The sequence below is a fragment of the Micromys minutus genome (assembly GCF_963924665.1).
Source record: "Micromys minutus genome assembly, chromosome: 27".
In the NCBI taxonomy this organism is placed as follows: domain Eukaryota; kingdom Metazoa; phylum Chordata; class Mammalia; order Rodentia; family Muridae; genus Micromys; species Micromys minutus.
In genome coordinates, this window is record NC_137962.1 from 38,044,777 (window position 1) to 38,069,955 (window position 25,179).

At 52.0% G+C, this 25,179-nt stretch overlaps 1 protein-coding gene across 1 annotated transcript in view; it reads right to left on the bottom strand.

Moving 5' to 3' along the window:
- Nucleotides 1–2,407: 2,407 nt before the first annotated feature.
- The window catches only part of CACNA1I (calcium voltage-gated channel subunit alpha1 I), a gene marked incomplete at both ends in the record, with an annotated part of 94,927 nt that continues 72,155 nt past the window's right edge, over nucleotides 2,408–25,179 (bottom strand). The window contains 19 exons of the mRNA XM_080938865.1: nucleotides 2,408–3,049; nucleotides 4,040–4,236; nucleotides 6,132–6,297; nucleotides 6,937–7,059; nucleotides 8,005–8,151; nucleotides 8,409–8,789; nucleotides 9,324–9,445; nucleotides 9,976–10,054; nucleotides 16,701–16,771; nucleotides 17,723–17,856; nucleotides 18,448–18,557; nucleotides 19,761–19,912; nucleotides 20,577–20,769; nucleotides 22,079–22,168; nucleotides 23,190–23,315; nucleotides 23,524–23,650; nucleotides 24,142–24,326; nucleotides 24,748–24,816; nucleotides 25,049–25,172. Of these exons, the coding sequence (XP_080794991.1) occupies nucleotides 2,408–3,049; nucleotides 4,040–4,236; nucleotides 6,132–6,297; nucleotides 6,937–7,059; nucleotides 8,005–8,151; nucleotides 8,409–8,789; nucleotides 9,324–9,445; nucleotides 9,976–10,054; nucleotides 16,701–16,771; nucleotides 17,723–17,856; nucleotides 18,448–18,557; nucleotides 19,761–19,912; nucleotides 20,577–20,769; nucleotides 22,079–22,168; nucleotides 23,190–23,315; nucleotides 23,524–23,650; nucleotides 24,142–24,326; nucleotides 24,748–24,816; nucleotides 25,049–25,172 (3,238 nt within the window). The remainder of the gene's footprint in view (nucleotides 3,050–4,039; nucleotides 4,237–6,131; nucleotides 6,298–6,936; nucleotides 7,060–8,004; nucleotides 8,152–8,408; nucleotides 8,790–9,323; nucleotides 9,446–9,975; nucleotides 10,055–16,700; nucleotides 16,772–17,722; nucleotides 17,857–18,447; nucleotides 18,558–19,760; nucleotides 19,913–20,576; nucleotides 20,770–22,078; nucleotides 22,169–23,189; nucleotides 23,316–23,523; nucleotides 23,651–24,141; nucleotides 24,327–24,747; nucleotides 24,817–25,048; nucleotides 25,173–25,179) is intronic.

The window sequence follows — 25,179 nt, forward strand, 5'->3', positions numbered from 1 at the left end:
GCAGAAGACAGGAAGAAGCCAGGGAAGGCCCTATCTGGCTCTAGACCCTTCTCTACAGATGTTGCGGTGCCTTCCAGCCTCCACACCACATAGCCAGGCAAATGAACAGCTTTAGGGCATTGGTACCTAGGTCCCCAATCTCCTCACAGACAGGCCCATGTGGATTGGGGAAGTTTGTGCTTTGATGATGAACAGGCTTGGCCTGAGGCCACAGCCCCAAGCCACAGTGTCAAAGAAGGGATGTCTGCTCAACCCTTACCCTTTATAGCTCTTCCTGCCAGGAGCTCCCTGATTTCCCTCTCGCAAACACAAGGCCAAACACCTGGGATCTTGATCCTGGGGAAATCCACCCCAGGGAAGGTTGCTGTGCTTCTAGGCCCAGCTAATGGTTCCCTCTGGATGCCTTACCGTGCCCAGCTCCAGCCTTTTTACTTAAACTTTGCCCATTTCCCTAGATCACACACCCTTCGTGTCTGCTTGCTCTAGGGTCACTCTAAAGTTATGGATGCCTGAACATCCCTCCCCCCACCCCTAGACTCAGAGCCCGGATAGGCAGAACACTGGCTGTGGGGAGCAGCAAAAACACACAGAGGCACCCTGATGTCTGAGAGAGATGACTGACCAGACCCAGAAAGCAGAGGGTACTGGACGCTATTGACCACCACTGCTGAAGCAAATGAACCCGGCCTAGCCCTCGCTACACCACACCCAACTCCACACCCGGCCCTTGAAGCCCCCTTCCTTGCAACCATGTGTGTGTGGTCCAGATGTTCAGGCCAGCACCCCTCACAGGTGACCCAGGCTCATTGTTGCCAGGGACAAAGGGCTGCTTCACTTACCGAGAGCCTCAGTTTACCCATGTGTAAAGTGGGTCTAATAACCACTTTCCCACTCCTCACCTCTAAGAAGGGATTTAGAGGTAGCACCACTCAATAATTCATTCCTCACTTCCTCATAATGCCCTGATCCCTGCGCTAGACAGGAACAACCCACAGCCTACAAACACAGAGCCAGTGGTTGCTCACTAGTTTGGCTAGAAGCCCACTTCTGTGAACTCAGGGTTTAGGAGCAGAGACAAGACACACTCATGCTCTTAGCAGGGCCCAAGGTGAGCACTGGGTGAGCACTCCATGATACTGCCCTGAACAGCAGGCCAGCAGCAGCAGGCCACTCTCTCCCAGCTGATTTTTAAACCCCATCCACTATCGAGCTCAGCCTGTGAAAGCCTTTCAAATAAAACACCCATCCTGAACTCATTCAGGGGGCAGGACCACCGTGAGACCCAGCCTGCAGCTTGAGACAGCGAGACAAGCTCAGGGGATGAGTCCGGGGATGTGAATGTCCAGGTAACTAGCTGGAGGCTAAGAGTGTTAGGGTGGGGAAAGGCTGGAGCCAGGTTTGGGAGGGTGCTCAGAGCCCAGTTCATATTTATTATCCAAAACACCCCTGGGGCAAGGGTGGGTGACCATAATCCTCAGGAATACTGAAGTATGAGACCTTCATAGTGTGTAAGGACAGAAAGTCCCCGTGTGATTGACAGCCTGGGGGACGGAAATCTGAGTGTGTCAAGCAAGTACCACTAACCCCCTTTACCTGCTCTCTCTCTCTTGCATGAATTATTCCTGCTTGCTGCCATCAAGGGGTGATGAACTATCCCCCAAGTGCTCACAGAAGTCAAAATGGCAACCTGAGCCCCCAGCCTCAGACCTGCCCTGTCCCCCAACCCTGCTCTAAGAAATATGACTAAAATTCCCCCGTTTTTCTAAAGAGAACAACTAGCCAGCTAAGAAAGTTTGTGTCAGGAGTGTCTACAAAAGATTTCACAACAACACAATAGTCAGAGAGACGAGACTGATACCCTGACATGTGGGTAGGGGTTGGGGAACTTAGTAGGGTCTCTTTAAAAGGGAAAAAAGTGCACCCTGAATTGCTTCTCTTCTGTCTCCTGGGCCCTGAACGCCCTCCCAGGCTGCTCACAACTCGGGGAGACCCCTAAAACTACAGCCACTGATGCCCCAGCAGGAGCATCTGTGCTGTGAAGGCCTGTGTGCTAACCAACAGACGAGCCCCCTGTCTGGGCCCTGGCCTGCACCCTCAACTTTAGCACTTTCTGGAATTCATAAGCTCTCAGTAAAAAAAATAAATAAATATATGTCTGTCTCTATATATATATGTATATATCTGCATATGCACTGGAAGGGCCTCGGATGGGGCCACATCTGAGCCTCCACTAACCCGGACCCTCTCAGTCGCCTGCCCAGTGGCCTGGCGCTGGCTGGCCCCTATGCCACTCCCAGGTGTGGGCAAAGTATTGCTGTCTGCTCCCTGGCTCCTGAGGTAAAAGAAGGCAAGATGGGGCAGGCGGAAGGATAGCAGGTAGCAAGTCCCCCGCAGCCCCTGCGGCCCCTCATCTCTTCCTTTTGCTCGCAGCATCGGTTGACTCCCCGGGAGGTGGGTGTGGCTCGGGTGCGGAGGAGCCCAAGCCTGAAGCCAGCTGAGCCTGGCCTGGTGGGTCCTTGCTGCGGTCTGCAGCCCATGAGGGGCTCCTGGCCAGGCCGCGGGCCGAGACAGTGGCGCCAGGACGGCCAGGTCCAGCGGCCAGGCTGCTGGTACTGTTGAACTTCCTGGCTGGGGTGAGGCCAGGTGGTGGCAGCGTGGGTGGTAGGCAGAAGAGAGATGTGAGTGACAGGCTGCTGAGGGTCTCGGAGTGCTCGCTGCCCGCACGCCCGCCACCTGCTCCCCCGCGGCCCTCCTCATCAGAGGGGTCCATGGAATCGTGGTGAGTGCAGCCAGGGCTGGTGGAGCCACCGCTGCTGTGGCTGCGCTGGTGGGCCCGCAGCCCACGCAGACTAAACAGACCACGGCCCCGCAGGCTGAGGCGGCGCCGGGTGGCGGGTGATAGGCTAGCCCGGGGCCCTGGCACTTGGACCGGTGGCCCCAGGGCACGCCGCGGACTGTCACTCAGGGTCAGACTGTCCTCCAGTGTGGTCTGCAGGCTGCCGGCTGAGCTGCTAGGGCTGGCATCCAATGATGTGTCACTCACAGTAGCCTGCAGGGAGGTAAGAAGGAATGAGGCCACCTGTACCATCTCCTTTCCCTGGTCTGTTCGCTCATCCTTAGTGATGATGGGACCCAGGGTCCCACAGCATCCCCTCTGCCACACCAGCATTTCTGGGGTCTCTCGGGGCAGTGACCACGGGTGTCTCACACAGGTTCCCTGTCCCCTCTGGACAGCTTGAGCCATCCTTCTTAGTCCCAGTGTCAAGCCTGGCTTCACAGAGTTCTCACCTGACTCTCACCCACCACATCTCCAGCAGTGTCCCTTGTTCCCAAGCACTTCTGCCCGTCTCCCAGAGCCCTGCCTCATTCCAGTGGCTACCAACCTCTCTCCTCAGTAAGCCTCCACACACACTTTAAACCTACGCTGTCCTCCATGGGAGGCAGGGAGACTGGATCCATTGACTGTTGCAATGACCAGTTTGATGAATCCTGATGTTAACCGTGCCTCAGTAATGGGTGCTAAGAGGCTGCAAGCCAGACTTCACCATTGTATAGGATTACGAATGGCCCACCAAAGTGCTGGTGAATTTTTGTACTGGGCTCCAGAGGCCCTCTGTGCCCAGCTGGCATGGGGGCTGTGGCTCTCGCCATCCTGATACAGGAGACGATATTACCAAGTCTTCCTAGTTCCCAACTTCCCTCTGCAATCAAGCAATCTATAATCTGTATGCAAACAATGATGCCACTGCCACCCATGCATGTCACTGAAGGCATGGTCCCTGACCCCAGCATCGTGTCGCCCCAGAAAGTCTCCCCAGTGCCACTCTTTATTTCCTTCTTTCAAGCTAGGTCCCCCCATTTCAGCTGCCTTGACAACCTAGATCCTTCTCAGGAGCTGGGCTTGCTAATATTCATCTTTGGGTCTCAAGTCTCAGAAGCTCTTCAGCTCCCTTAGACTCAACTGCCACAGCTGTACAACGTTCTTTCCCTTCCCCTCCCCACTCCAGGACATGCTTCAGAATCCAGGAGGTGCCTATACCTGTCGCAAGAGGGTGCAGTTGACACTCGGTGACCTCAGAGATGCCCAGGACCCCTGAAGTGCAATCTTGGGCAGGGTCCCTGCACTCATGCCTGGTTCCTGCCCCTTCTGGCTGGCAGAAACAGCGGGGTGGAAGAACTCAGCAGGCATCTGCAGGAGAGGGCTGGAGCCATCCGGTGAGAAAGGGCTTGGGGGTGCTGCAGGAGAGGAAGAGAAGATGCTGGGGACAGCCCAAGGGGTGGGCACGGAGCACCAGCCCTCACCTGGGCTACTTAACACTGGCTGTGAGACCGGGAAAGTCTTCAGCTTTTGAAGTGTTGGTTTCCTTGCTGCAAGAGCAAGGAACACTTTCGGTGTGATTCCAGGAAGGACTGGGTCTGAGCAGAGTGCTGCCTTCAGGGCTCAGCAGACCAGACTCCAGGCCTGACCCCTGGGCCTTCTTCCTCTGGGAATAGGGACAGACACCCACCCAGCAGAGGTGGGACTATTGTCATAGTCAACTGGACAGGTTCTAGAGTCACCAAGGAGAGATACTCTGAGTGTGTGTGTGTGTGTGTGTGGTGTGTGTGTGCGTGTGTGTGTGTGTGTGTGTGTGTGTCTGTGTGTCTGTGTGTGTCTGTGTGTGTGTGTCTGTGTATGTGTGTCTGTGTGTCTGTGTGTGTGTCTGTGTGTGTGTCTCTGTGTATGTGTGTCTGTGTGTGTGTGTGTGTGTCTGTGTGTGTGTGTGTGTAAGTTTCTAGATTGGGCTGAAAGTGAAAGGAGCTACCCTAACTATGGGCAACACCATCCCACAGGCTTTGGTCCAGCTAACTGTGGGTGACATCATCCCAAGGGCAGGGGACCTGCTAACTGTGGATGGCACCATCTCACAGGCTTTGGTCCTGCTAACTATGGGTGACATTATCCCACAGGCAAGGGTCCTGCTAACTGTAAACAGCACTATCCCACAGGCTGGGGTCCTGAACTGAACAAAAGGAGAAAATGAGTTGAACACCAGCATTCATCATCCCTGCTTCCTGATTGTGGATGCTAATATGACCAGCTGCCTTGAGCTGCTGCTGCCATGCCTTCCCCACCATGACGAACTGTCCCTTAGAACTGTGAGCCAAAACAAACTGTTTCTTGAGTTGTGTTTACCGGGCATTTGGTCACAGCAGTGAGAATGTAGACAATACAAGAGGAGTATTCTGTAGAAAACAGCAGGTATGGAGCATCTAGTCCAGGACCATGCACACAGTAGGTATTCAATTGCTAAGAGTCTGACTTAGACTCTTCCCTCAGGCTCTGACTATCTTACATGGTCTGGCCAGGCCTGGGGGCCCCCCTTAGACAATGTCGGGCACGAGCCAGGCCCTGTGCTGATGGTACAGAAGCTTCCAGATGGGCTTGGTCTGCCCTGCTGCAGATAGAAAGGGACAAGGTTAGGCTGGGGGGAGCCTGAGACAGGGCAGACTTTTGTATTCCAAGACCAGCAGCAGCTGCTTCTGCCTTCATAGAACAAGGAAAGAATGTAGGGTTCAGAATATGGAAGTAGATACCAGGCAGCTATGTAGGCTGTGTCCTGGTAAGGTTCCTATTCAGTGTACCGAAGGCATGTCTAAATCAATGGTTAATTGAACACTTTATCAGAACGGGTCTGCAATCAGACTCTGAGCTCCAGCCAGTATTGCCAACCAGATTCTTGTCATCCTTCAAGAGGGAGCCCAAGCGACAAGCACACGAGCTTAGTCCCTTGCCCTGAGCCCACAGTCTATCCATGTTCCCAAACACAAACCCCACTGTTCAAGAGAACCCTTTATCAAAGGATCACTGAGAGGCATCTTCCAGCCATATGTGTTACCTTGTGTGAATATCTGCCTCTCAGATCAGACTCCGCCCAAACGCCTTCCGTTTGTAAGCCTGCCTTCTGCGTAACACTAAGAGCTGTTAACATTGAGTATCTTTTATCACTACTGTATCAGATTTGAGTCATTCCTCTAATTGTCAGATGCTCATTGGTTCTTTATGAAAGAACCCCTCCTCCACCCTGCCACCCCCCCAAAGCAGACTCTTGGGATCAGGGCGTAGGAGCTGGTAAGGCATCGACCCTCACCTTGGCTGCTCTCATGTTTGAGCCAGGACTGGACAGGGTTGAATGGAATAGCCCCCATCTCACACAGCAGGCTCTCTGGGCCTTCAGACACTGGCTCGCTGGCAAAGGGGAAAAAGCATTCATCCAGGTCTCCAGCCTGCATGGGCTCCGGAGGCTCTAGCTCACCCTGCAGGCAAGGGAGGTAGATGGTCAATAAGTTGGGGGACGTAGAGGCATGGCTCCTATGTAACTATCCCCATCCCTACCTAGGAAGCTTTACCCCTCCACCTGACCAGCAGTTACCACCTTCCAGTCCTCAAATGGAAAGTACTCAACTCTAGGAAGCCCTGTTGGATGCCCCAGGCAGCTGTGGTCCTCCCGCTCCCGCCCTTCCTTTCCTGGGTCTAATGGCCTTGCTTGAGCCAGTACCAGGTCTTCCTCATTTCTATAATCAAAGGCTAACTCAGTGTGCAGTCACTCAGATTAAAGGCATCAGACTAGAACATTACGTGGGTTCCTCTCTTTGCTGTGACTCAGTTTCCACATTCATACTTGGGGAGAAGAGTTCTTCCTCTTTGGCCAATTCCTGGGGTTTTAACGTGCAGAGTGAAGGACTGGGGTATCTCTTTCCAGAGTTTTCCCAACCCTTAAGTTCCGTGAAAGCTGCCTGATGTCCACGCTGATGTTAATGGGTTCATGCTACCCCAACCTGTGACTTTCTATCTGTCTGGCATAAGATACAGCCTCGATTAACCTGAGCCTGAGCCCAACCTGGCCAGAGAAACTATCATAAAACCCACTGTAAGGAGACACTACAGCCACTTACCTTGCTCTCCTTGGAGCCCTGAGGGCAGGCCGTGGGGTCCTCAAGACTCAGGTCATCCCCCAGCAGGATGGACGAGGACCTGTCTGAGTTCAGGGAGAAGGCCTCTGTCTCAGCCAGCTGCACCTGCAGGGGGAGGTGGTGGCCTCGGGTCACCCTGGGGCTGGGATGGGGCAGCCCGGGCCTGGGGCGCTGAGCAACAGGTCCCTGAAAGGACATGGGGCAGTGGTCAGAGTGGTTCACAGGCCTGCTGGGCATGGGTGGTGGGCCCACTCTGTAGGATCTCAGCCTGGGTGACACATGGTGACACATGGTGATGGCACAGGGGCCACCCGGAATGGAAACCAGGTCTGAGTGTCTGAGCACAAAAGTAGTCAGGGTACAGCGAGCTATGAAACCCCAGACCAAGTGTCTACAGAACTGGGCTGGGTGTGACTCCTCTGAGGGCTGCTTGTGTCCTCTGCAGATGTCCCCGCGAGGAGATCTGCATGACCTGCTACCCTGAGAAATCTGTCTCTGCCTTAGGGCCGGAGAACCGAGCAGCCGGCATGACCAGCTCCTGCCCAAGGCTCCTGGAGACAACCTCACAGACACTGACCTAGAACTCCCTAGGATGAACCCAGGAGCTATACGTGCAGGGGGCCTTGGAGGAACTCTTGCAGACAGCCCGAGAGATGGTTCCGGATCAGAGTGGGATTGAGCTGCCTGGGAGAGGACGCCAGAACAAGATACTCGGGGTGGGGGAAGGGAGGATGGCCATGACCATCCGAGAACAACAACAAGCAGATGCCAAAGACCCCTTCCTGGCTCAGAAAGGGCAAAATGCCAGGGAAGGGACAAAGCCTGTCCCATGGTGCAATGACTACTGTGTCTAGGCACCTCTTCTATCCAAGGGTGCTGAGGACTCTCTCTGGGGCTCTCTAGGCCCCGCCACAGGGCTGCCGTTCATACACAAACCACTTTGACCAGTGGGATCGGTATGTTTTCCAGGAGCCTAAAGCCTTGGCTTCCCCCCAGCACTTCACTCCCTGGAAACTCCCAGGGAGCCAGCTCCTCGCGGGCTGTCAGTACCTCTTGCTTGTCATGGTGGCACTTGTCACAGCCGGCAGGTGAGGAGTAGTGGTGGAAGACAGAGCCAGACAGGTTGTCAATGATGGTCAACTCCCCCTCCAAGGAGTCCTTGATGATTAAAGAGACGCTGTCCAGCCACAGGGTCTCCTAGGCGGACGGGGCAGGGTGGGGACAGGTGGGATTATCGGCTGCGTCCCTGGACTTTGGGGTGGGTGGGGCAGAGCTGCCTTCCCATTCTCTGTGCCCACAGCCTGGGACTGAGCTCCTTGTCACAGGATCGCCCTATCTTGAAGCTGAACACAGGGGGAGCCCAGAAGATGAAGGGTACCTCCCAGCCCGGCTACCCCATCTGGCCCCATGACTCCTGCCCTTTGTGCCCCATTCACCTCTCAGCCCCTGCCCACCTGGGCTGGAGAATAGCAGTGCCGGCACAGGTGGCTCTCAGTGTCGCCTCCAACACCTGCTCCTCCTGATCCTCGACCCGGAGCCCCCGGTGAACTAGTAGGCAACCTTGGGCCAGGACAGGGACAGGGGCAAGGGCAGGGGCAGGGGCCAGGGCCAGGGCCTAGGCCATGGGCCATCTCCAATTCGATCTCGGCATCCATCTCTGCATCCTCCTGGGCCTCCTTATTGCTGTCATCCAGATGTTTCATCAGCACGGCCACCACCACGTTGATGAGGACAAACTGAGCTGTGAGCACGAAGCTCACAAAGTATAGAGGTGACACAAACTGCAGGCTGCTTAGGCAGCTGCGCTCATCGTGGGTGCAGTCTCGAAGAGTGTCCTACCACAGGGACAGGTTGGCGGGGTCAATGCCACCTGACATACCTGCCCAGCCACACACCTCACCCCATAGCACAGAGGACACACAAGGCTACCAGAGGTCAGGCATATGCACACACACATACACACACACACACACACACACACACCATGGGCCCTAGATCAATGCCCCTCCAGAGTTCTAACTGCCTTCATGCCTATCTAGCTTATGATGAACCTGAGCTTGTCTCAACTTCAGCCAAGTCCCTAGAGTCCTAATCTGGTTTGCTCTGGTCTTCTTCATTCCCTATTGTGACTGACTCCACCTCTCAGAGCCATGGGCAAACCTGAGAAGAGGCATGGGGTACACCAGGTTCTGCCTGACCTCACCACAATTCCATCTCACTGGATTCAAGGAGGTCCCTGGACGTCTCTGGTCCCCTCCGTGTAGAATGGGACTCTGGGCATGCAGAGGGCACTGTGTCTGGATCAGTAGGACCACCATGCACCTGGGACTTGAAACTAGCTGATGTCCCCTCAGCTGGCCCGCGAATACCTTCATAATTCCATTCCAGTTATCGCCTGTGGAGACCTGGAAGAGCGTGAGGAAGGCCATGCCGAAGTTCTCGAAGGTGGCGTGCCGGCTCATGCCCTCACATGGGTTCTCGTCATTGCAGACTGAGGGGGGAAAGAGGTGCTCAGCCTGTCCACCCACAGCATCCCAAGCTGCCACCCCTAAGCATACTCAGAGTACCTCCTACAACCCACCAACCATGCATGTGAACTGTGCCCAGCCCACAGATGGAACAACTGAGGCTTAAGGAAGTGGTGCACTTGCTGAGGGCTCAGTCTCTGGAGCATCTGGCTCTTCTATCCAATAATCAGCTCCTGAGAGAGATGGGTGGGGTAAGGGCTAGCCCCTTGGAGGAACCCCTGATTTCTTTGAAGGACTGGGCTCAACATGGGATGGGTTAACCCCTCCCTTGCTCTGGTCTCTGTTACTGGGGCAGCCCTGACTCAGGACAGCTAGTAGCTGGAAGCCAGCTTTCCAGAAGACCAGAATGATGAAGGCAGGGACTCTGCCATACAGGTCTGATGGACATTCATGAGCCTGGCTTCAGAAACGACCCCATGCTAAGACTGGGTTTGAACGAGGAGTCCTGCTCCTGACGCATCTCCCCCCGACCTTCGGTGGCAGTGCCGCTCACCCAGCTTTCCAAAGAGCTCCACTCCCAGAGCGGCGTAGATGAAGAAGAGCAGCATGAAGAGGAGGCCCAGGTTGCCCACCTGTGGGGAGAGGGGGGCTGGGCTGGGGCTGGAGGCCTGGGGTGTGCAATAGAAGGGGGGAGGCCTGGAGAGAGTCTGGAAGAGGAGTTCCAGAATCGGGGGAGGGCAGGGAATGGAATTTCTCAGGTAGAAGGTGAAGGACCTCAGGTCAGGGGGACAGAGGTGGGGCCAGGCTGGGGCAGCCATATTGTTGCTAAATGTCCCAGTCTGCTATCTCCTATCCTCCAGCATAGGTCATGGGACATGTCTTTGCCATGAGTACATCACTTGTCCAAAAAACCTATGAGGGGTTTGGGGAGGTGGTTGTATAAGATCCCCAGCCCCACATAAAAGCAGGGTGCAGGGTGTGCGCCTATGCCCTGCTTATGAGGACGGAGACTGGCAGATCCCTGGAGTTCATTCATGAACTCTAGGCTCAGAGAGAGACCTGGCCTCAAAAACAAACAAACAAACAAACAAACGAAAACCCGACGCAATTACATACCCTTACACACATGTATATACACTCACACACATACCCCCCCCCACACACACACATAAAAATCAATGTGCCATCTCCCTCCCTGTTTCTTGAGTGAAAAAAAAAAAAAAAAAAAAAAAAAGACAGACCAATATGGAAGTGCCTGTTTAGTTAAACCACTCTTGTGAGTGAGGGCGGCTTGCAGATTTAAGCCCAGAAAATTGTCCTTTGCTGGCCGGGGACACAACTGGATGATGTAACGCTTGCCTCCACAGGCCAGTGCAAGGCTGGCCACAGAAAGGAAGGAATGGAGGACTCACACATGCCTATGATCCCAGGAGCCTCCAGCAAGTGAAACCACCCCTGTCCCCATGGCTCCTGGAGGACAGATTGCCCCAGATTCCAAGCCTGGTTCAAATCCGTGCACCAGTGGAGACTGCATTTACCTCATGCTATGGATGAGGCTAGAAGGCGTTCCTGCCCTACAAAGAAAATCCCTCCTGACCCACCAAAGGCTCCTTCGAATTGATCCAGGAAGCGTTTGAAGTAATTACCATAAAGCAAACCCTGTTGATCACAGACTATACTGGGGAGGGCAGCCACCAGGCACCGTGGTGCCTGGCTAATTAATGGACTCCTACTCATCAAGGACGCAAGCATTTAGTGGAAATAGATACTGCCCCCATCTTTCTCATAAATCTCCTACCTTTACCCTCAGCTTCTTAGGGCCTGAGAGCCCCAGCAGCCTCTTCACCTGCTTCCTTGCCTCCTTTCCCTCCCGTCTCCTCACAGAGGCAGCTCTGCTTGGAGCTCTCTTGTCCAAATACTCCTATGGCGTACAGAGTCCACAATATATTTGTTTTGTCCCAGAGCTGGAGACATACTATGCCACACCCTCCCTCTGATCTTTCAACTCCTTGACTCCAACCAAGGGCTGCTGGGTCTCAGCATATCCTGTCCCTCTTCAGGGAAGACACTTGGACTAGTATGGTCAGTGCCTCCTCCTCATCTCTCAAAGCCCAGGTAAGGTCATCTCCCCTGATGCCTTCTCCATCTGTATGGAGCAGAGGAATGTATCCCCGGAGCCAAGTTTCAACAGTTCTGCCAATCCCCACACCCAAAACAAGGGAACAAGCATGGGATTTCTCTGGACGGTCTGGTGTTGCCGCTGGAGGATGCCCAGGATCGTAGAGCTAGCTAAGCCTTTAGTATTGGCAGTAGCAACCAACCGCTGCAAAGGGCTGATTCAACAAGGGACTTTGAGGCCTTGAAGAAGGCTCTCATCTCTGCGCTGGCCCTAGTAGACATCTCTATTTGTGTGTGAGTTAGGCTCAGGGTATCACCCCAGCACTGGGAGCCCTGAAGAAGCCTAAAGGTAATCTATCTATCCAAAAGATCTGATCCTGTTTCTACCTGTTGGCTAGTTTGTTTGTGAGCAGATGTCTCTCCAGGCACACCAGTGAAGCTAACAAGCTGAACTTGGGCCAGAAATGTGTTCCTAATCACCCGGCACACTGTAGAGCCCCTCCTGAGGAGAACCTCAGAGAAGTGAGCATCCAATGCCCGAATAATATCTCTTCGGGCATTTCTGGACCAGCCCTGTATCTGGTTCTTTAGAACCTCAGCCATCAACCAGCCAGCCTGCTGCTGGACGATAACCCCAAAGAGCCCCTCTGTGGTTGTCTGGAAAATACTGCTGAGGTCCAATCTGTCAGACCTGACCTAACAGATGTCCTGCTGTGAGAAGCAGGTGAGAAGCTATAGGATATGGGGACATTTTTAAGGCAGAATCAACTATGCTGGGATACAGTTGTCACCTTAGACAGTATGGTGTATCCCCAGTCCCTCAGCTGAGGAACCTCAGCACAAAGGCTGAGCTCCTGGTGTTAACTCTGTCATTTCACCGGGGGAAGCAAAAGGCTGTTTACCACAACCTGGGTCCACAGGACCCTCTACCCAATAAATGGGACTGTTCACCTTGGCCAGAAAGGAAATCAAAAACAGAATTTATAGCCCTGCTGGCAGCCGTGTGGCTGCCAAAAAAAAAAAAAAAAAAAAAAAAAAAAGTAGCCATTGTCCACTGTGAAGGGCATCAAAAAGGGGATACTTCAGAAGCCCAAGGGAGCAGGGCAGCAAGCAGACTTGGTCCCAAGAAGGTGACCCTAGAACCAGTGGAGGGCTCTCCAGGTTTTGGTTACTCTGCCTGGACCTAAATTTCTCCCATACCCAAACTACACACAGGAAGAAAAACAGTAGGAGAAGAGAGAAGATGCAAATGGAGGACGGTCCTCAATGAACAGGAGACTTGTACCCCCTGCTGATGAGGAGACAAATGGTCACCAAACCACACCAAGCCAGAGCATCCAAAACTGCTGAGGCCCAGATATTACATTGAACTAGACAATCTTTTCAAAAGACACGGTGTCTAGAAGTACTACTTGTGCCTACTCGAACCCTAAAGGAGAAAGAAAAGCCCCACAGGAATCCACACCTGAGGAAACATCCCCAGGGAACACTGGAAAGCAGGTTTTATAAAACCCATGGTTTGTGAGTATGCGTATTTGTTAGTTCCACGGGTGCCTTTTCTGGATGTATGAAAGTCTATCCTACTTGAAAGGAGACAGCCTTGGTGGTCAATAAGAAACTCTTCAGAGAGTCAATTCCTAGGTTTGGATTGCCCCTCTCACTGGAGTCTAACAATGGCTCACCGCCCTCACAGCCCAGGTTTCTCAAATCTGGCAAAGATCCTAAATGTTGATTGGAAACTACATTGTGCCTTCAAGCCACAAAACTAAGGGCGAGTAAAAAGGATGACTAGGACCTTGAAGGAAACTAAATAAATATTCCCTTATGACTGGAAAACATTAAACCAACCTCCTAGCATTTATCCTTCTAAAGCCTACCTCATGTTGAGATTTTACCCATTTGGAATGGTGTTTGGGAGGCCTTCCCGTTTCCTCTGTTATAAGGTGAGGATTACTAATCAGTCCCTCCTTAAGTCTTTACAGGCCCTGCATCAGACCCAGAGACTATTCATCAGACAAGTCCTAGAGGCCATGGCCCTGCCCACAAGTTCCAGCTTGTTGACCTTGTGTGGGTAAATGGGATCCTGACCCAGAGCCTAGAGACAACATGGAAAGGCCCATACCCTCTGGTCCTCACCACCCCTACAGAAGTGAAAGTTGCCAATGTCACCCCAAGAATCTACTACACCCAGCTGAGGGAGGCTACAGGGAACAAAGAACATAGGTAGTCATTGGATCTTCCGACCCACTATAGATAACACTGTCAAGGCCCCTATATCTATGCTCATTTGATTGTGTCTTCTTTGTCTCCCCATGGGACAAGTCCCAGTCCCCTTGGTTACAGGAATTAAGGAAGACCACTTGGGAGCTCATGGCCAGTCTATCCACTGAGACCAACACAATCCTTCCAGGTGGATTTCTGTAAAATACCACAACCAGAGACAACTAGGAAAGACATGCTGCAAAGGGGTATGCTCCTGGGACTGCAGGTCCACTTTGGGGGATATAGGGCTCCAACTTACCCAATATCTGCTGACACCCCCTCAAACTGCGAAGAGTCAAGCAAAATCCATTGTATTCAGTGGGATTGTGAAACCAAGTCTTTCTAGAGGTACACAGAATTCTAGAGAGAAAACTATCACAATCCACCTGTAACTTCAATAGTCTTGGGCAACCCATAGCTATAACAGTTAGGCTCTGGCAGGAAACTGGAGTTCTTTATTGGGAAACCAGCAGAACCCAGAGAGTCAGGCTATCTGTGAGTGTTTGAGAACCAGGCAGCAAACATACTATCCAAAGGAAATCTCCACCTAGGGTCATCTGGCCCATCTGCCCAAACTGGCCCATCTTGGTAATATGAGCTCCCTAAGGTGGTAAGCCCCAAATCTCCAATATCCCCTTTGGTAACCAAGGGTAAAGGCCCAGGAATTGGTGGAAGTCAGCCCCTCGGTGTTTGGGATGCTATAAGGGGTATATCAGTCCCTGAACTGTTTTCCTATCAGACATAGGTAAAGACTGTTGGCTATGTCTGGGTCCCAAGCCCCCATACTATGTTGGGATTACCAAATAATACACTCCACTTCCAATGCTGAAAACTGTAAATGCGATCATCCTAGGTTTACCCTTGGAGTCGTCCGAGAAAAGAATGCCTGTTTAATGTCACTAAGAAACCCCTTAGGTTTTTCCCCCTGTGCAGATTCCTGTAGCCATACAGCAGATTAACTCCAAGATTGGCAGACAAACCAAACCCCAGGCACTACTGGGCTCACTTGCACTAACAGCTTAACCGTGTGTGCATCTTCTGAATTGTGTACACCAGAGAAGACACCACTCCTTTGAGTCCTCCTGTGTGTCACACCACAGGTGATTGGCTATAATGAAGAACTGACCAGGCCCACCTAAATCTAGATGGTGGGCTGCCCTGTGCATGGTAAGCGAGTGGTCCCCATTCTCATTCCTCTGTTGGTTGGGGCAGGCATCACAGGCTCTGCTTCAGTTAGAACCTCAGCCCTAGTTGTGGGGGATAAAAATGTAAAGAACTCAGTACTCAAGGAAACATAGACCTTGGCCATCTGGAAAATTCTATTTCCCATCTGGAAGCCCAGGTAGACTCCTTAGCAGAGGTTTTTCTTCATGAAACAAGATGTCTCTGTGTGGCACTGGGAGAAACCTGTTGCTTCTACGCCAACCAGTCAGGGGTAATTAGAGAATGTTTGGCCATATTCAGAAATAACACTGAGAAAGAAAAAAAAGAAATGCCAAGAATCCAACCGGTGGAATCAATCCTTGCTCTCCTGGGCTCACTGGTTAACTACTCTACTTGTAGCCATTTCTGGGCCATTGATCCTTTTGTTTCTAACCTTGACTATAAGACCCTCTTGTTCAGCTGCCTACTTAACTATGTAAAACAGAGAATAGAGTCTGTTAAAGTGTTGAGGGGACAATGTATCTCCCTGCCCCAAGATGACTCTACAATTTGACCTATGCCTATAGAAACAGGAAGGAATGTCCCAGGCCCCCAGACTTTAGCACAGTGAGGCCATATGAAGGGCACCATTCTAACCTTAAAACCCAGCATGAGGGCCCCAACACTTGCCAAAATGGGAGCAGAGACCTGATCCCTAGTTCCAGGGATGTCCCTAGATGTTCTGATCTTGCTTTTTTTTTTTTTTTTTTTGGCTTCTGGGTTCCACTTTTTGCTAACTGTTCTTGCTAAGTGATGTGTCAAAAGATATGTGCTTTGTGCATTATAAAACAGACAAAAACAAAAAAGCAAGAGCCATAAGACTCAGGCTGCATGATTTGGGCAAGTTCCCCATACAATCACTGGCCAGCAATAAAGACTTAAAGACACACTTAAAGTGTCTGTGTGGTGGTCTCTGGTGGCCTTACACTACAACACTAGGAAGCTCACACCAAACCCAAAAATAAAATTGACTGGTGTCCTCAGTGGAGGTTCCCAGGAGAATCTACTAAACTTCCCTCTTCCCTGTGTGCTGTGTGTTTGCCTTTGGTTTCTATGAAGCATAAAGTTCTCTATATGAATCACAATGAGTGTGTGCAAGGGTCAGCTCAGCACAACACTCAGACATGGCTGGGTGGTGTGGGAGGCATTAACACTTCCCAAGTATTAGAAGGATGAAAAATGCCCACCTCTGTGAGTCAGACCCCAGCTCACCTTCCACTGACCAGGGACACAATCCTACCTAGTGTGTCTTCCTTCTCACACTGGGCTTGTACTTTCCTCCTGGAAAACCTCACCACCCCTCACATGACAACTGACCATCAGGACACTTTTCCAGATCTAGCTCAAAAGTCACCTTCCCTAAAATGCCAGTGAGTGACCTGTACCTCCTCCCTCCCTGGAGCATTACACAGGCCTCTTTCTACAAGAAGCTCACCAGCCTGGGTGCTCCCCAAAGAACTGTATACAACTCCAGAGTACTCACAGGGCTGGACACAGAGGGAATACTGGAGACCTTTTATTTTAATTCCCAAAGGCAAGCAGGAGAGGTTCAAACAACTTCCCAGGGAAGAGACTGTCCTAGGTTTTGGCAGGTCAGGGACTAAAAAAAAATTGAAGCTTACATCCCCCAGGGTCCAGCCCCACACAATGAACCCTACATTTTAAGGCAGGGCTCCAGAAGGGTATGGTTCTTACCTGGGGCAGAGCCTGTACCACCGTGTCCAGCAGGGCCCGCATTCCTGTAGCCATCTTCAACAGCTTCAACACTGTGGGTGACATTCAGCCCCAGCTGTCAGTCCAGGCGATGGACGTACGTGTACATGTGAGTGGGTGCGTGCATGAGTGTGAACTCAGAAAAGAGAGTGAACACAGAGCAGGCTGTGATCAGAGTTCCCCCTTGGGCACTAGATCAGAATACAGCTGGGCTGGAGAGCTGGCTCAGCAGTTAAGAGCACTGACTGTTCTCCCAGAGGTCCTGAGTTCAATTCCCAGCACCCACATGGCAGCTCACAACTGTCTAATGCCCTCTTTGGGTGTGCAGGGCACATGCAGACAAAATACCCATTTATATGAAATGCATTAAAAAGCATTTTGTGAAAAGACAATGGCTACAGCTGCAGAGTGGGGTTCAGAGACATCCAAGACCACAGAACATGTACAGTGGAGCGAGGGGAAGCACAGATAGCGACACAAGGGTCCACATTCCCTCCCATCCCCTCAGGCTGAAAAGGACTCTGGTGTCACCCGCAGAGCTTCTTCGAGGCTCTTCCTCCTTAGAACACAAAGGCATAGGCAGAAGGAGGACAGAGGAGCAAGAAGCACCCGGCCATCGGTGTGGCAAAATGATTTTGAGGAAATAGGAAAGACTTGGAGATGGGAGAAGGGCTTCTGGGGAGGAAGGGAAGATTATCAGCCGTAGGCTAAGTAGCACACGGAGCCAGAACATCCTGAGGCTGGACCACACAGATTATGTTGCCATGAGGAGGCAGAGGGAGGTTCACACACACATGGGGGGTAGGCAGCTGGGTATGCAGCAGGCTTTGCACATACAGGCTGACACGTGGTCTTCTTTAGAATCCTGCTCTGCCCTACTCAACAGAGTCCCTCTTGCTCACATGTTCCATGTCTCCCACCTTCCCCTCACATGCTCTCTTGTAGGCAACGGGAGTCCCCTTCCAAGTCCTGTTTGTCCCTGCCCTGTCCTGTCTCCTACTTACCCCGGGCAATACGCAGAACACGCATGATACGGATGATGGTGGGGTTGATGGGCAGGGCGGCATTGATCTCGATCTCCTCCAGTGTGATGCCCATGACAGACAGCAGCACAATGGCCAGGTCCAGCTGGTTCCATCTGTACAGCAGGGCAGTTGAGGCAGAGGTAGGAATTAGGGGGTCGGGTGGGAGGCATAGAGGCTCAGGCACGCCTGACTGGAAGGCAGACTCCCAGCACTTCACACTCCTGTGGGACCCACTGGAATGTGCAAATACCCTTCCTTCTACCCACCCTCTCTGGTGTCACTAAGTCAGGCCCCCTTTTTCCCTTCTACAAGGGAGCTGCCCAAGCTGAAGAAACATCTCTGGCCTCCTATAGGAGAGAAGGCATGGACTCAGACTTCTAAGTCTAAATCCTAAGCTATCTGATCCCTTCGGGTAGCATTTGGCCAGTCTGTCAAGCTCTCTAAGCCTCAGTTGCTTCCTCTGAAAAAAAAAGTTAGCATGAGGCAGACCATGCTCTGTCTTCAGGTTACAGAGGACCCACAGGAGATGAGCTAAGACAACCTGAATGCATTCACTGAGACTTAATCACTTCCTGCCCAGAAATCTAGTCAACAGCTAGGAGACCTTGACTATCAATATCCAGATGTTACTGGCTTCTTCAGACTGCTTCAGAGATCAAGACTTCTTCCCAATCTTGCTGCCCTAGTATGACCCAGTCACTCACCGGTCCTTGAAGAAACGCCTCAGGCCAAATGCCACCAGCTTCAGCACAGCCTCCAGCACAAAGACAGTGGTGAACATGTAATTGCAGTACTTGAGGGCTGTCTCTAGGGACTACAAGGGCAAAGAGAAGCATGGTCCAGTACTATTATCTGCTCCAGATCCTTCCTACAACCAGAAGACTCTGCCTTTTAAGGGAAGAGATTAGCCCGTTTACATTTAGTATAATGCTTTGTTACTTTTTATTTATTTATATTCCTTTTCATTCTTGATGTCTTCATGTGTGATCATCATTTCACACTGTTATGTCCTTATTTGTGCTAGCCTGACCCAGTTGCTCCTCTTTGGAGACAGAATGAGGTAGTGGTTAAGGATCCCTAAACCACATTCATAGATTTCATAGATTTGAATAGTACTTAATTCTTGCTCCTCATCTGGTCTGCAACCTGGGAAAGTGCTTGACCTTTTTGACTAAGTTTCTTTGACTAAAATTTTTATAAGACAACCCCTCCTGCCTATTAGAAAGGTGCTGTGATAATTAAATGAGGTATTCAGAGCTGGGTACCAGACAAATAATTGGTAATTGCAAACTATAATAATCCCACTTCTTCACATTAATTGGGAAATTCTATAATTACTTTTCCCCCTGCCATGGTTCCCTTTCTTTTCACTTCATAATTGTCTTCTCTGTCCACTGAAATAAGATGCTAATTCCTCACCTGGAGGCTTGGCGCCACCCTTCCTGCCACGCACAGTCTTTCAGAAAGTACCTGCCCCTCACACTCTTCTGCTGCATGCTATCTGGCATCTACCCCAAGGATGCTTGTCATGGACCTGCCACCAGAAAGTCATCCCCTAGACTCAGGATACTCAGTGGGCAGTGGAGGCCCCTGTAAACTTTGAAGGCAAATCTACGCTCCAATTCTGGTTCTGCTGCCTGTTCTCTGAGGCTCAACCTCTTCATCTGGAAAACTGGATCAATGCTCTCCCAACACTGACATTACAATGAGGATTAAAGTGTGCAGCAGGCCCTGCGGAATCCGTATTAACACAACACAGCCACTGTCACTCACGCTCTAGGCTGCTCACAAACGCCACCTCCCTCACATTCCCAGAAAGACTGACTCTTTTCTTTCAAGTTTCTAACTTTCCAGCTGCTCTGCACCTCTTCCCGACAGGGGCCTGGCGTAAGCCCATCACAGAGGGACATCATGGGTGCTGGCCCTCTACTCAGCCCTGTACCTGAGGTGGGAATCCTGCTGGTCCTCCCTGTGTGGCCTTAGACTAGACGGTGATCACCCCCCCCCCAAGACTCACTGTAGGCTGGTTGTAGTGCTCCAGGGACATGGTGACCACATTGAGGCAGATGATAAAGGTGATGAAGATGTCCAGGTAGTGGCTGGTGCACATGGAGTGGATGAGCAGCCTTGTGGGACAGTAGGTGGCATAGTAGGGCAGCCTTTGAGCCTCTGTAGGGAGCATGGGAGAGTGGCACAGACCATACAGGATTGGACCAAACAAAGGAACACAAAGGAGAGAGAGAGACCATGGGTAGGGAGGAAGCGAGAGAGGAACATGCTGACCTATACCAGGTCCTGGATGAGAGTGTTCCTCTCCTGTGCCCTAGCACTGGGAAGAAACCCCTGAGATTTCGGTGATAGGAAGCAGGATGTTCGGGCACACATTGTTCTCAAACACCCCTAAAGAGGCTCATGACAAGGACTCTAGATCAAAGGCAGAGACAGGAATCCTAATGCTGACCATCCAGGGGTGGATGGCTGACCCCAAAACTGCAAACAACTTGCATGAGGAAGGACATGAGGGGCAGGTGTATTCTAAAAGTTCCCACTCATGTGTGCCCACGGGAGAGACGGCTTTTGTCTCTGCCTACACCAAAGCACCTGGGCTTTACCCAGGTGGCCAGGGTATCATTACTGATGGGCTCAGTTCACCTGGATAAGCAGATGCTGGGGAAAGGGGCTGGGCCATGGGCAACGGATGGATTAAATCTTTTGCTCTCTTCCAGTTCCAAAGGCCCAGCAGGCCTGGATCAGGACCCTCCCCTGGGCACCGCCCAGGAGGCACAGCAGTGGGTAGAGACCCTGCCCAACCCAGCATCCACCATTTGCTCACTACGGCGCTTCTTTTCCAGGCGCCGTAGACGTTTCTCCTCGCGCCGCCTCGCCTCCTCAGCCTCCTGGTGCTGCCGGCACTTGTGGAAGTTCTCCACGACCACGCCCACGAACATGTTGAGCACGAAGAAGCTGACGATGAGCAGGAAAGAGATGAAGTACAGCAGCATCCAGGGGTTGTGGTTCGTCACCGGCTGCAGGGGAGGCAGGATGAGGGCTGAGGAGGCTGGTCTACCCAGCAAGGTCACAGGCATTTGGTTTCACCAGCCTCTGTGTAATGGGGAGTTAGGATAGCCTGCCTCCGAAGTCTGAGGTGGAAACAACACAACAAATGGGAACTGTCTAGCCTGGGCCTGGCATGAGTAAGGAGGTCAGCCTTACTTCCCTGCCTTCTCCTTCCCTGATCCTGTGGTTGTCTCCTACACACATTGGTCTGCTGTCTTTTTGGTGACTTACCCCTCATTCACCCATGCAAGCATCCGTCTATTCACCATCCATCAAACCCATCTAACACCCACCCATGCATCTACCCACTCACCCATCCACCCATCCATCTACCCACTCACTCACCCACCCATCCATCTATCTATCCATTCATCTACCTATTCACTCACCCATCCACCAACCATCTATTCACCCACGATCTATCCAACTTATTTATATCTACCCAGAAGTCCACCCACTCATCCATTTATCTAGCCACCCACACATCTCTCCACTCATAAACCCTGTCATCTATCTACTACCCACGACCCACCCACTCATCCATCTATCTGTCTATCCATCCATCCATCCATCCAACTATCCATCCATTCACCTACCTTTCTAACTATCTATCTATCTATCTATCTATCTATCTATCTATCTATCATCTATCTATCTACCTCTCCACCTCTCTATCTCTCTCTCTACCTACCTACCTATCTATCTATCTATCTATCTATCTATCTATCTATCTATCTATCTACCTCTCTATCTATCTACCTCTTTATCTATCTATCTATCTATCTATCTACCTCTCAACCTACCTACCTACCTTCCCCACCCACACTCATACCTATCTATCCACCCAGCCACCCACCCGCCTGTCCACTTATCCATCTATCTATCCATCTACACAGCCTTCTGTCTACTCAACCTGCCACCCAGTCACCCACCCATCTACTTATCCATCTATCCATACTCTATCCACCCATCTACTGTCCACGCAACCTGCCACTCATTCACACTCCCATTTAATCATCCATCCCGAAACAAAGCAGAAACCAAAGTGACCAGGAGGCAGTCAGCTTCTGAATCGTGGGTAGAGTCCATTCCTAAGAACGGGGTATAGGCAAACAAAGAGTAGAGAAACACATACAAGGGTACTCATCACCCCTGACCCTCCCCAGCTCCCCCTTAGCTCCAGATCGAAGCAGGTTGGTTCTAGGAGACCAAGAACCAGAGGTGACTTACAGGTCCCTCCCTACCATCTTCATCTGCTGTGGCCTCAGTTATGCCCACCTGCTGGTCCACAGCAACAGCATCTAATCCATTATACATGATGTTAACCCAGCCATCCTTGGAGGCCAAGACAAAGAGGGACATCAAAGCCTGGAAGACAAGGGAAGAGGGTAGGGGTAAGAGATGTGGGCTCCTCAGCCTGCCATTGTTCTGCGTCTTGAGACACCAGGACAAAGAGGTCTTCCTGAGTAGTAGAGCTGATGAGGCCTCTCTGAAGACCTACTGTGTGCCTGTTGTGAGCCCTGGAGCTGATATCATGGGGGTAAAAGGAGAACTGAAGGCAGAGTCCTGAGTTGGAGCAGTAACTGTCTGAGAGATGCCCAGCAAGAAGGCCCATGAGCTCCCTTGCCCTGACCCAGGAGCCCTGAGTCTCCACCCAGCCCCTGCTGTTAACTCAGGTGTGAGAATGTGGACCTACAAGTGAGCATCAGGAAATCCACCACTGGCCACCAATGAGGGGCCACCAGCCTGGACCCTGCCTCTTCTTGGACTGTACCTTGGGGAAAAAGGCAATTTCCTCTCTGCAAATGGTTAGCTGCCTGGAGGCCTCTATGGGGATAGGGAAAGGAGTTGCTTTGGAAGCAGATCTTCCATGGAACACTATCCAAATGCATCAGGTGCCTAAGAGACAGGATTAAAGGCAAAGTAGAAACCTAGATGCTGAGTGAAGAGTTAGGAAAGAACCAAGGCCCCTTTCCCCCAGACTAGTCACTGGCTCAGCTTGCCTGCTGAGCTGTCATATTCCCATTTGACAGAGGAAGAAACTGAGACTTACAGAGAACACCTCTATTCAAAAAACAAAAAAAAAAAAAAAAAAAAAAAACAAAAAAAAAAAACAAAAAAAAAAAAAGCTCAGCTGTACACCCAAATGTGGATGGCTCTAAAACTCCCATTACTGCCCCTTGGGTGGGAAGTCAGAACCGGTGTTTGTGAAGTACCTGTTAAGTTTCATGTGCTGGCAGACTCTGCACCCAGGGTCCCAAGCTTACTACTACTCTTGTGAGCAGAGCCCTCCACCCATATCCACTCTGCAGGATGATGGGAAATGTCCATCCTGACAGAGCAGGACTGGAGTCAGGTTTGTGTCCCTTGTGACCCTAGAAGGGCTCACCTGGCCCAGGTTATCAAAGTTGTATTTGTGATGCACCCAGCGGTAGTTGGCAGCCACACAGTCAGATCGGTTGGTGATGTTTCGGGTGTCCACTCCCAGACAGTGATAGAACTTGCCTTTGAAAAGCTGTGAGAAAGGTGGGGAAAGGTGGTGCTTGGGGTAAAGGGGGCAAAATCAGAGGAGGGGAGCTCCAGGAATTGACCCACAAGATCTACCCCTTGCTCCATCAATCCATGTTGGGTCTGCGTTTCTCACTTGGCTCCACCAAGGCCACCCAGGTCCCCAGGTGAGTGCACTCAGGGGGTTGCAGTGGGCATGAGTACGCTGTGCTCACCTGCACCCCCAGGATGCCGAAGATGATGAAGAAGGCACAGCAGATGAGGACAATGTTCCCAATGGGCTTGAGGGAAGAGATGAGCGTCTCCACCACCAGCTTCAGCCCAGGGGCCCGGCTGATGACCCTGCAGGCAGGCAAGAAAGGCCAGGGTACTGTGAGCCACAGCCGACAGAGAGACGGCCTCAAGTCAGCCCACGGTCACCAGGCCTGGGGGAGGTGGGGAGGGGTGTAGGGGAGGTTCCCACAGGAAATGAAGATGCCAGGTTAGCTAGGACAGTGGCTAAGCACCAATTTCTACCTAGATCGATACACAGAAGAGCACTTGACCCCTGAACCAATACCCACAGAGTGCACCCCACACCCAAGAGATGGCACTCAGAGATGTCAGTGAGCTAGCTACCCAGAAAGCATAGAGAATAGAGCGGAGGCAATTTTAGCCCTTGCCCTAGGCTCTCTGCCCCCCCCACACACACACACAGAGCAAGGTATTCTTGGCACAATGCTCTTGGGAGCTTTCATTGTCAAGCCAGAGTGGAAAAAAAAAAAAAAAAACCACCACTTGGGAGATTTTCCAATTCAGTGCAGCAATGCCGTGCATTGGGGCAGGGTCCATACCTCAAAGGACGTAAGGTACGAAGGAGCCGCAAGACCCGGAGGACCCCCAGAATCTTGGCTCCCCCCGCAGAGGCCACAGACACCACGATATCGATGATGGACACAAAGACCAGGAAACCATCCAGTACATTCCAGCTGCTACGCAAGTATGCCTGCTCACCGAAGTACAGGCCCAGAGAAACCACCTGGGGAGTGGGGTCAGGGTCAAGGGAGGGGGATGGGGCCAGAAGATTTCCCCCCAGGGACAGGACAAAGGGAGGTAAGGAGGTAATGGACGAGGTATGGCTCACGATGGTTCTTCTGAGGGTTGGTAACAGGCAGGAAAGAACAGAGTCTGGGCCCAGGGAAGTCTGCGCAGTATGACCATGAGACCTCAACCCAGAGCAACCCACACTGGGAAGCATCCCAGGGCAACGTTTCTATACCAATGCACCTCCCTAGTTGAGCTTGCTGAAAAGAGGGAGCCACGGATCCCATCGTCCCAACAGGAGGGGACCTCTGGGACCTCTGGACTATTCCTAAGGGCCAGGCCACAGCAGGAAAGGTGAGGCCTAGGCCAGGGGCTCCAGGTGGGGTGGGAAAGATCCTGGTGGAGCCCAGAATAACCTTGAGTGTCATCTCGCCCACAAAGATGGCTGTGAAGATGTAGTTAGACACCGTGAGGAAGATGCGCTCCTGAAAGAGTGGGAGAAACCATGAGTCCAAGTCTTCCACAACTGCTCATGTGCCTTGTCAGCCTCAGCCTCTGCTTCAGTCAGGGGCCGCCACTATGGCCACCATTTCTCAGAATTAGCGCCCCCCCCCCCCAGCCTCTGCGAAGGGTCTGACTTGGCTGAGCTCTCCCTGGGCTCCCTCACCATTGTTATTATCTGGCTCTCTGCCCAGCCCCGGGGCTGCAGCCACTCACAGTGCTCCCAGCTTCGATCTGGGGCCTCTCCAAAGCGATGGTGATACAGTTGAGGAAGATGAAGGCTAAGACCACGTAGTCAAAAAGCTTGTGAGCAATGATGGTCTGACACAGGATCCGGAACCTGAGTG